Source organism: Eptatretus burgeri, chromosome 13, assembly GCF_056783735.1.
Source record: "Eptatretus burgeri isolate ZD-2024b chromosome 13, Ebu_testis_v1, whole genome shotgun sequence".
NCBI lineage: Eukaryota > Metazoa > Chordata > Myxini > Myxiniformes > Myxinidae > Eptatretus > Eptatretus burgeri.
The window spans coordinates 17,269,203-17,280,622 of NC_140973.1; the positions used below are offsets into that span (position 1 = coordinate 17,269,203).

The 11,420-nt window shown below is 46.0% G+C and overlaps 1 protein-coding gene across 1 annotated transcript in view; it reads left to right on the top strand.

Moving 5' to 3' along the window:
- LOC147013952 (uncharacterized) overlaps nucleotides 1–7,147 on the top strand; it is a 60,073-nt gene extending 52,926 nt beyond the window's left edge. Inside the window, exon 16 of the mRNA XM_085851361.1 lies at nucleotides 6,037–7,147. Within this exon, the coding sequence (XP_085707487.1) occupies nucleotides 6,037–7,000 (964 nt within the window). The 3' untranslated portion in view covers nucleotides 7,001–7,147. The remainder of the gene's footprint in view (nucleotides 1–6,036) is intronic.
- The last annotated feature ends 4,273 nt before the right edge of the window (nucleotides 7,148–11,420 follow it).

Sequence of the window (11,420 nt, forward strand, 5' to 3'; positions counted from 1 at the left end):
CATCGTGTAGTCTCTCCTTAAGACTTTAAGATTAACCAAAGTCGGTGGTGTAATGGAAAGAGCATCTGCTCTGAATCTGGGAGGTTGGCAGTTCAAAACAACGCCGAGTCGTAACAAAGACTTTAAAAAATGATACATGCTGCTTCCTTAAGGCCCAGTCACACCTTGACGTTTTAGCCAGCTTATGCCCATTTTTGGAAAATTTGTCAAACGCTGGTACACGTCGAATACGTTATGGGTAAGTTTTGATAACATTGAGAGCACGCTGAAAAACACTGCCATACGTCGTTGTACACTGGCTTTAAACGTTGTACTTTTCGGTTGTCCTCAAATTTTCCATGCTTGAAATTTTAAGACTTATGCCAGCGTATGACTCACACGTTCCGCATAACGTTGGCCATAAGTTGTAGGCACGTCACGCGATCGTTGACACACGTCGACACACGTTACTTGTGAGTTACTCACAAGTCGAAACGCGTCGAGGTAATGTTTAGCGTACCCGAAACTTATTTCTAACCTATGAGTTATGTGTTGTACTCACGTTACACGATCGGTGACGCAAATCGACACACGTTACTTGTAAGGTGCTCATAAGTCGAAACACATCAAGGTAATGGTTAGCGTCAGTGTTCCAGACTCCCTGGTTTTTTTTTTTTTTTAGTTTTTTTTCTTTTTCTTCCTTCCTTCGGTATGATGGTAATTTTGACACTTCGATTTCTAGTGCGGTTATAATATAATATAATTAATAGGCTGCCGCTCAACGATTTAAATCATAACCGCACTGTACACTGAACACCGTAGTACCGAAGAAAAAAAAAAAAACCGGGAGTCTGGAACACTGACGCTAACCATTACCTTGACGTGTTTCGACTTATGAGCACCTTAAAGTAACGTGTGTCTGTGTGTCAACGATCGCGTATCGTGCGTACAGCTTATTCCCATCGCATGCGGAGTGTGTGTCATACGGCAAGTACGTCGTAAATTTTTCAACATGTTTAAAATTACAAGACGTACTCCAATTAATACGACGTATGATGGCGTACTTTAGCGTTCTATTCACGCATACCAAACTTACCCATACCGTATTCGACGTGCGCCAGCGTTTTAGACGCATTTTTCAGAGGTCTGCGTACGTTGGCAAGATCGCCAAGGTGTGACTGCGATGTTGACACTTCCATTTCTGCGGCGGTTATGATTTGAATCGTTGTGCGGCAGCCTTTCCATAACCTACGCCACGTCATCGTCGGTGATGCGTGCAGCGCGCTATGCCTAAGTTAGACTATCGTTGGGCATAGGTTGTGAAGGCCGACAACAGGTTATGCATTCGTTGCTATAAGTTATCTATAACACAACGAAACGTTCTGTGTCCGTTACTAATACGTTATGCAGAAGACCAAAACCCACTCCGTGGGAGTACCTCCTGCGCAGCTTCCCTTCGCAGGGCAGCTCACCGGATGACAGGATTGGGGCAAAGCCTTCGGGACCCCCAATCTTTGATGATAGGAAGGAAACCACAGGGTAACATCCCTGGGTCAGATTGCGGGAGAGTGTGTCGGAGTGGTGCTGAGGTGTCGTCCACCAGACGGCGGTCTCCTTGGGTTAACCTGAGGCGGTCCCTTCGGGTGGGTGCCTGGAATGTCCTATCCCGAAGAGAGGATGATCACCTGTCTCTGTTATCATCTGAGCTCAAGCGTTTGGACATCGGGATTGCAGCTCTCTCTGAAGTTCGGAGACCGGATTGCGGCGAGATAATGGTGGGTGGTTACACCTACTATTGGTCTGGTCGCTCTGATGGTTACCATACCCAAGGAGTTGCTGTAGCTGTGTCCAATAAGCTGACCCCAATGATAATTGAGGTAACACCGGTCAACGAGCGTATTATGAGATTAAGGATTCGTCATTTCCCTGGTCTCTGTTTATGCTCCGACTGAGGCGAGTGATCTCACCGTGAAGGATGCATTCTACGCCACACTCGAGTCTGTGGTTGATCAGTGCCCCAGACGAGATGCACTTCTAGTCTTGGGGGATTTCAATGCATCGACTGGAACTGATAGGGATGGTTATGAGGTGTGTGTTGGTCCCCATGGGTCAGGAACTATGAACCAGAATAGCACTAAGTTCCTTGACTTTGCAAGAAGTCATGGACTTAGGGTGGCTGGTTCATGGTTTCAGCGCCCACAAGCTCATCGCTGGACTTGGTATTCCAACGCTGGCGGTGTGGCAAAGGAGATTGACCATGTCCTCATTGACGGTCGTTGGAGGATGATCCAGAACTGCAGGGTCTACCGGAGTGCTCAGTTCCTCAATACTGACCACAGGCTTGTTGTAGCAACTCTAAAGCTGCACCTTAAATCCTGGAGAATGGTACCATCCCAGCCTAGGCTGGATGTTGCCAAGCTCAGGGATGAGAGAGTAGCTGAGGAATTTGCGAACAGGCTGAGTGGACACTTGGGGGGTCTGGGTGCTTTGGGGGGTCCTGAAGAGTTGTGGAGCGCCTTCAAGACCACCGTCCTTGATGTTGCCGGTGGATGCCTTGGAGCTCACCGCAGGGCAAAGAAGAATTTTGTCTCAAGGGACACTGGATACCATTGACCAGAGTCGCAGGGCCAGGCTGAATGGCAGAGTTGAGCTGTTCAGGGAGCTGAGGCGTAAAACTGTACGTGCACTGAGGGTGGACAAGGAGGCCTATGTGCGAGGAATCTGTGAGGGGGTAGAGCATCACCTGTGGACAGGTGATTCTCGTCCCGCTTACAGGGAATTCGCGCATTACGTTCATCCAAGCCCATCCCTCGGAGCACTGCAGTTCGAGCAGAGAGTGGTAGGCTCTTGACAGAGGAGTCTGAAGTGAAGGCCCGCTGGGCCGGTTACTTTGAGCGGTTGTACCAGGCTGATCCCCCAGCTGTCGAGTTGGACGTCAAGGGTGTTACAATCCCTGTTGCTGACCCTCGAATCAACTGTGGTTCACCTTCGCTTGTGGAAACACGGGCTGCGGTGAACCAGTTGAAACGGGGCAAAGCTCCAGGGATCTGTGGCATCCATGCAGAACTTCTCAAGGCTGGTGGAAATGCTGCACTCGTGTCGTTGCATGCAGTTTTGTGCTCTGCCTGGAACACAGGCATCATCCCAACTGACTGGAAGAGGGGCCTTGTTGTCCCTCTCTGGAAAGGGAAGGGTGATCGCCAAGACTGCAACAACTACCGAGGGGTGACGCTGCTCTCAGTGCCGGGCAAGGTCTTTGCTCGGATAATTCTTGATAGGGTTCGCCACCATCTGCTTGAGCACCAGCGTCCAGAGCAGTCAGGCTTTACACCAAAGAGGTCAACGATTGACCGTATCCTTGCACTTCCTGTCCTCACCGAACGCAGACGAGAGTTTCGGCAGGGGCTGCTTGCAGCCTATGTTGATCTCTGTAAAGCGTTCGATTCAGTGAATCGGGATGTCCTCTGGAGGATTCTTGGTCTTCGTGAGGTGCCACCAAAACTGATCGATCTGATGTCTGAACTCTACTCTGGTACTGAGAGTGCTGTGAAGTGTGGTGGTACCATCTCTGACTTATTTCCAGTTGGTACTGGAGTTCGTCAGGGATGTGTACTTGCCCCCACACTTTTCAGCACTTGTATGGACTGGATTTTAGGGAGGATGTCGGAGAGATCAAGTTGCGGTGCATCGTTTGGCAATGTCAAGATCTCAGACCTTGATTTTGCAGATGATGCAGTCATCTTTGCGGAGACTTTAGACATCCTCTTGGGGGCCCTCGAGGTGCTGAATGGGGAGTCGGAGCCGTTGGGATTATGGGTTTCTTGGGTCAAAACTAAGATCCAGGCTTTCGGTGACATCTTGGATGCTGCTGTCCTGTCTGTGTCTGTTTGTGGTGAGGATGTTGAGGTCGTGGAGAGATTCACTTACCTTGGCAGTGGTATTCATGTCTCTGCTGGCTGCGAGTCAGAGGTCAATAGACGTCTGGGTTGGGCCTGGGGAGTCATGGATTCACTGGATCATGGGGTGTGGCGCTGCCAGTACCTGTGCGGGAGGACGAAAGTCCGAGTCTTCAGGTCCTTGGTACTTCCAGTCTTGCTCTATGGGTGCGAGACTTGGACTCTGACCAAGGATCTGAGACGGAGACTTAATTCCTTTGGTACCAGGTCTCTTCGGAGAATCCTTGGCTATCGCTGGTCGGATTTTGTGTCCAACGAGCGGTTGCTGAGAGAGACTCTGATGAGATTTGTTACCTGCATAGTCCGTGAGCGTCAGTTGCGGCTGTATGGACATGTGGCTCGTTTTCCTGACGCTCATCCTGCTCACCAGATTCTCTCAGCGAGGGAGTCTCATGAGTGGAGGAGGCCAGTCGGCCGACCACGTGCTTCATGGTTGCAGCAGGTTGACCATCATCTCAAGGAGATGGGGATGGGCCTGGCATCTGCCTGGGGGATGGCCAGACGGAGGCCCCTGGAGTACCGGCGGAAAGTGGATGCAGCGACGCGCTGTTCTGGCACATGCTCCCATACCTGACCTGACCATAAGACCAAGTCGTTATGAATACGTCCGAATCTTTAAAAAAAAACATCAAAAGTTCAACGTCAGCCAGCGTTTTATAAACATTTTAATACGTTGCCATTGCTGGCTAAAACGTCAAGGTGTGACTGGGCCTTTACTTGATGTTCAGCATTTAAAAAGAAAGAGCATGGACAATTTAAAAGGTAAGAGCATGGAGGAGGAAATTAACGGATTTAGGAAATGCCTCAATAAGTGCAGTGAGAAATGGTGTGTGTGTGTGTGTGTGTGTGTGTGTGTGTGTGTGTGTGTGTGTGTGTGTGTGTGTGTGTGTGTGTGTGTGTGTGTGTGTGTGTGTGTGTCAGCTCCACTGGGCCTTACATATTGTAACAAAAAAACAACAACATAACACTGCAAACAAATATATTAATTGTGAGCTAAATTGCACAATATTTAACTTTGTGAAGGAGGAAAAAACAAAATGGTGCAGATAATCTTGGCATATGCAAAGCATACAACTCTCCCAAAAGAAAGCTTTGCAAGAATGGGATGAAAATGATTCGAAATGACATTTAGTGTTACCCACAACAACAGTCCAAACAGCGTACCGTTACACAGCAACCGATACCTTTAAAAATGCACGTGTGTCTCACCGCATGATGATCAAACCCAAAAGTGCCACAAACTCATGCCAAGGCAGTGTAGAAAGCGTGGCTGGAATGAAGATTGACAAATACGTGGTCTTGTGGACCCACGTCCATGCAATGTCTACAAGCCCTTCCACGAGCCTTGCAAAACAAATTTACAGGCCGGATGTGATGCAGTCTGCCATAATCTTATGGATAACTACAGGCATAGGTCATCAGGTCTTATTCTGCTGTTTTGCAACATGGTGTTTTAACAAATCATTGTATGTTCATGTTCCAACGTGTGTATTGTATCAATCTTTCTCTGTCTCATCATGGTAACCATAGCGTCTGCTGAACTCGTTTGCAAGCCAGCACGTAACTTGAAACAACCACTGCATCGATTTGTCGTTCAATAGGAACTTGTCAAAATGAACAATCAGAGATGAATTGAATTTTTTGTTGTTGCAATTAATTAAAATTCATCCCAAAATATTTTCAGTGTCTAATACCAGGGTTAAAAGCAAGATGTGTTGACAGAAGATTTTATGCCAACACTGCAACTTCAGGTCCACCTGACGAGTGGTCCGGTTGTGTGTGTCAACTCTAAATCGTCCTTAAAAGGATGAAATGTAATATTTTGGATTTTCGAGATTTTGTTTTTAATTATGAAAGTTTGGGAAATTATGCACCTGGGTCTCATGTGTTTGTTGCATCATAGATTCACATGAATAGCAGCATTATGGAGTATCTGCAATGTGTGTAGCTTGTGTTGCAACTTGCTTTTATCCACACTGTCCATTGTTTCTTTACTGTCCTCGGTTGGTGGTGTCTGTGTTCGTAGGTTGGCGAAGCTGCTTCATTATGCAAAGCTGAGCTGAACTAACTTTAATCTTAATATTTTTTTCTTCTTTTTTAGGGTGGTTTTCTTTCAAAGGTCCCAGTCGGATGAAAGCAAAGATGGAGTGCTGTCACCACAGTCAAATAGTGCCAGCTCCCCAAAGAGCCGTGCGAGTAGTACTGTCGAGCAATGCGCAGCCAGACATAAAAGCATCGCAAGACTTCAGCCCAAGACCGAAGCTCAAACAATTAAATGGCCAAGCAATCTCAAACTGTCCCAAGAGCGAGTGAAGACTGAGGTGAACGTCTCATCCCTTTCTGTTTCCTTCAGCCAACTACCACCTGCAACAGGACTGCCTGCTGAGAGTACTGTGAGAACAATTTCAATTTTGAGGGAGGAGCCAGTGATGATCCCTCTTGACTCATGTGCTAAATACAACTTTCATGACCCCAGATTGGAGAGACTGTCACCATGTGGTGTGAGCACTCCCCTTGCCTTTCCCAAGCCAGCATTTGCTGTGGGGTTTGTGCTTGATCCTGAGGTCTCATCCTCACAGGTGATCAATGACTCCGACACCGGCGGAGCCTTTCTTGGGTCGGAAACGGGGGATCGTGCACCATGTCGGGTGATGCCGATGAGTACGACACAGGCACTAGACTTTGTGCCCTTAGCACTCAATGAAGGACCCTTGACATCTGACAAAATGTTTGCCAACACATCACAATACTTGGGGGCACAGAACCCCCACAAGGATAAAACTGTTAGTGCCTGTGATTTGCTTATGGCACAAACTCATCAAGCAGGAGACTCTACCTCCCCAGAAGCTTTGAGTTCTCCACCCGCAGATGCCCAGGCAACAGATTGTGTTGTTGCTGTGCACTCCCTACCTGTGCGGCCCGTGCCAAGTTCCCGTAATCTGCGCTCTTTGAGACGAGATGCTGCCACCCCCACCTTGCTCTCTAATCAGGAGGGGCAGTCTGACAGCGTTTCGATAAAGGAAGTTTTTAAATTTTCTGACCCAACGGCCTCTCCCTTCTGTTAAACATTATTTTTAAGTGTTTCAATCTTGTCCCTATAAAATTTAGTGACGTCTTGGAGGAGAACTGAGTCAAAATTTGTATATTTGTTCCTTGTGTTTTGTGGTTATGCCTTGCTTACCATTCACTAAATAAAGGGACAACTTGCATCAGCTTGAGTCCATTTTGGCTTTTTTCAATTTATGTGCAATGTAAATGTACCTGCCAATAAATCGTATTGGGGGATGCAGCAATGCCAACCCTCCCGATTTCATCGGGAGGCTTCCGAAAATTCACACAAACTCCCGCCCTTACGATCACTATCCTTATCCTCCCGAAATTTTGATATTTTTGCACTGTTCACTAATCAGAATGTACTAGTATGAGAATTGAATGAAAAGCATCGTCTGCTACGTATAGCATGTGGTAACTCCATAACGTTCGCTGCTACCAAATTGTACGTAAAAAAATGCAAATTCAAATGAGGAGCAGCGAAACATTGGGTCTGGATCTCGCTTAGGCGATCATGCACTGAGATTTAGTGCATGCGGTATGTGTGCAATACAGTGCATGCGGTATGTATGCACAGTGTATATGCATGCGATACGCTCACTGCATGCAGCTGGGCCCCGTACCAGCCCGGCGGTCGCGACCACCGTGCGGTGTTTAACAGCCGCTAGAGTTCTACGAGTCCGCCTGCAGCTGTGGAACATCGACTTCGAAGTTACCGATGCTTCAAGCCCTCGATGTTGATTACGAAATGGCAGAAAAGAAGCTTACGAAGACCAAGAAATGGTCTCAGAAGTACAAGACCGAATACAGTCTCCAATACCCGTGTATTCGAAAGTCTGAAAGAGGAATTCATCATGCGTATTGTACAGTATGCAGCGTTGATATTTCAGTTGAGCACGGAGGTCGCGATGATATTCGGAAGCACTTGGAAGCAAACGGCACACAGACATTGCAAAGGAGAGATCTTCGAGCACGAGTACCGGTACACTTCTGAATTATTTCACCAAACAAGGGACAAGCGAGGAAGAGGATGTTACTCGGGCGGAACTTCTCTTTAGTGGATTTATTGTGGAACATAACTTGCCCATATCAGTCTCAGATCATGCTGGACCTCTATTTCAAAAGATGTTTCCAGATTCAAAAGTTGCTTCAAAGTATGGATGTGCAAGAACAAAAACTTGCAAGATGTGCAAGATGTGCAAGAACAAAAAAAAAAAAAAAACAAAAAAAAAAAGCAAAAAAAAAAAAGCAAGAAAAAAAAGAACAAAAAAAAAAGAACAAGAACAAGAAGAAAAAAAAAGAACACTGGTCAACAATTTTTTACTTTCTGAATGTTGTCTAGATTTCTACAAGTGAATTAGGGTATTCTGGCACTGCTGAATCAGGAAATGGCATCCGTTTCTCTCCATCAGGTCAGGTTTTTGTGCTAAGTTGATTTGAAAAAAAATCAGATCTTGTGACAAAATCAATTACATTTTTGTGGCATTATCAGCTGATTTTTGTCAACACATATCATCCTAAACATGTTTTTAAGAAAAAAATGTTTTGCCAACAACATTTATTGATTACATGATAGAAACATCGATTACTGTCATCTGAATGGTGGGCATTGATAAAGGTAAGTACAAGTAAATTGCATGTTGCGTCACCACTGTTCAAACTTCAGGGCTTGAACTTCCGTTTCTTCGAACTCCTGGAATGTTCAGCGGCAGGGAGGTCTCTCTTCAGATTCCAACAGTAGTCAGCCATCATGACTGCGTCCCAGCGACCCTGATACCTGGTCTCCATCTCCTTCATGTCCTGATGGAATCTCTCCCCTGCTCGTCACTCATTGAACCCAGGTTCTCAGGAAACCGGTTCATATGTGAAAATAGGTAGTGCATCTTGATGCTCATGTTGCAGTCCAGGTTTCTGAAAGCAGTCAGCATGTTGTTGACAAGTTCTGCGTAGTTTCTGGCCTTATTGTTGCCAAGAAAGTTCTTCACTACCAAAACAAATGTATTCCACGCTTCCAGTTCCACTTCGTTCATTGAGTTTTTGAACTCTGGATCTCTGATGAGCTGACGGATCTGAGAACCATCAAAGATGCCAGCTTTCAACTTCTCCATGGTCAATCCTGGAAAAGCCTGGCACAAGTAAGTGAAGCAGTCACCATCTTTGTCCAGAGCCTTGGTGAACTGCTTGATTAAGCCGAGCTTGATGTGCAGCGGTGGGAAGAGTATTCTGTCTCTGTCCACCAGAGGGTCGTTGATGACGTTTCTTTCTTTGCATGGCACCAATTCCTCCCGCACAGGCCAGTCCTTCTTCGTGTAATGCTGAGCACGGTCCCTACTATCCCACATGCACAGAAAACATGGGTACTTGGTGAAGCCAGACTGTTGTCCCAACAAAAAGTTCACCATCTTCAGGTCAACACAAATAAACCACTTATGCTGATCATAACCAATTTTTCTCCAGCACGTACTTCACCGCTTCATTACTTCTCCTTCAGTGTAGTCGAGTGAGCAATGGGTACAGAGGCAAACTGGTTGCCGTTGTGTAGCAAGAACACATTTCAGTGATCGCTTGCTGCTGTCAATGAACAGTCTCCAATCTTTGGGTTCGTACTGTGGCACTCCAAGCTTGAGCAGAAGCGCATGTCATAAATTGGGCGCATGTAGGTATTGTACATTCTTCAGAGTTCGTTATTTCCAAGAAATACAACTTTTTTGTATCACATTATTACAAAATCTGCCCCATTAACTTTAGTTTTGATCCCACGAACTTTATGCTTTGCCTCACCAATTTTTGGAAGATTTTGAGGTTTTATGACTTCAAACTGATCCCTTTTCGACATAATCACCTAGAACTATCGTACCTGAATACTTCTTGTCATTAAAATAATTATTTCCAATCAAAACAATTATTTGACATGACATTTTACCCCACCAACTTCTTCTAAAATGCTCCACACATGCGTACATGTGAACAAATATGTAAAAAACGACATGTGGCCATATCTCAAAAACTTGACCTGATTGAACAAAACTAATGTGAGTTTTGGATTCAGCGCATCAGATTCGTCCTAAATCAGCTTAAAAATGCAGACAACAAATTTGTTGTTGACCAGTGTAATTGGTGAGTTGTCAAATGTTACTGCTTCATCTATTGCCGATATTGCTAGACTAGCTCCATTTAGCCTAGCTACAGACGGTAGCAATGACAGTGGTGAGGCCCAGCTATATCCTGTCCTGATTTCGTACTATGACAACAGTGCTGGGATTGTGAAGCAAGGTTTGCTAAGTTTGCCTGCGTGCAAACAAGATTCCACTGGAGAAAACATTTTCAAACTGCTTGATCATGAGTTCAGTGACAGGAAAATTCCGTGGGAAATTGTGTTTCCTTTTGTGCTGATAATGCCTCTGTCATGGTGGGCAAGCACAAAGGAGTCGCTGCTTATATCCACAAACAAAATCCAGAGTGCTACATCATGGGATGCCCTTGCCATATGATGCACAATACGGCCAGAAGGCGGCTCAGGCCTTCCCCATTGAATTAGATGACTTTCTCATCGATATTTACAACTACTTGGACAAAAGTAGTAAACGCGTCAAAGGAGTGAAAGCACTGCAAGAACTCTGTGATGCCCCGACACACAAGATTCTGAAGCATGTCGCAACAAGGTGGCTGTCCCTTGGTCAGTGCCTAGACAGGCTGATTGAACAGTGGGAGCCACTTAGCCTCTTCTTCAAAGAAGAAGTACGAAGAAAAAATGCAACCAACTGTAGCCAAGACTCTAACAACGAGCAAGAAGGACGGCACTGTATCTACTGCCAGTACTGGCACTGCAGGATCAAGCACTAGTGGAGCAGCATTCACCACTACCACTGCAGTATCTGCTGCGAAGAAGACAGCAGGGACAGCACCAAAACCAATGCTGAGAGCAGGTAGCATCACCGGCCCTTCATCACGTTCATCTACAAAGCAGATCCCCTTCAGAGTCGAGAAAGACTGTGATAGTCCCATCTACAGGCAAAGAAGGACCCAAGTTAAGTTCTGCTTTTGCCAAATCACTTGATAGAAGCTCAGCAAAACCTTCGAATCAGAGGTCTTCTTCCTTGGCTGCACCTACCTCAAGCTCTCTCCTCAAACGTAAAATTGGATCTGGTACTACGAGTCTGACCTCTTCTGCTGGCAGTAAACGCAAGTGTGATCTCCCTGCGGCTAAGTGTACTACGAGTTCTACAACTAAAAGCGCATCTTCCTCAAACACTGTGCAGGAATCTAGAGAAAAACGTGTCAACAGGATGTTCTTGTCTCCACAAACAAAACTCTATTGTTTCTTCCTTCGATATGCTAACAAGCTTTTTGAGAAGGGGAATCTTCTGCTCCAAAGAGACGAATCCTGTATTCATCTCCTGATCTTGGTCTTCTGGTCTTCTGAATTGAATGGTC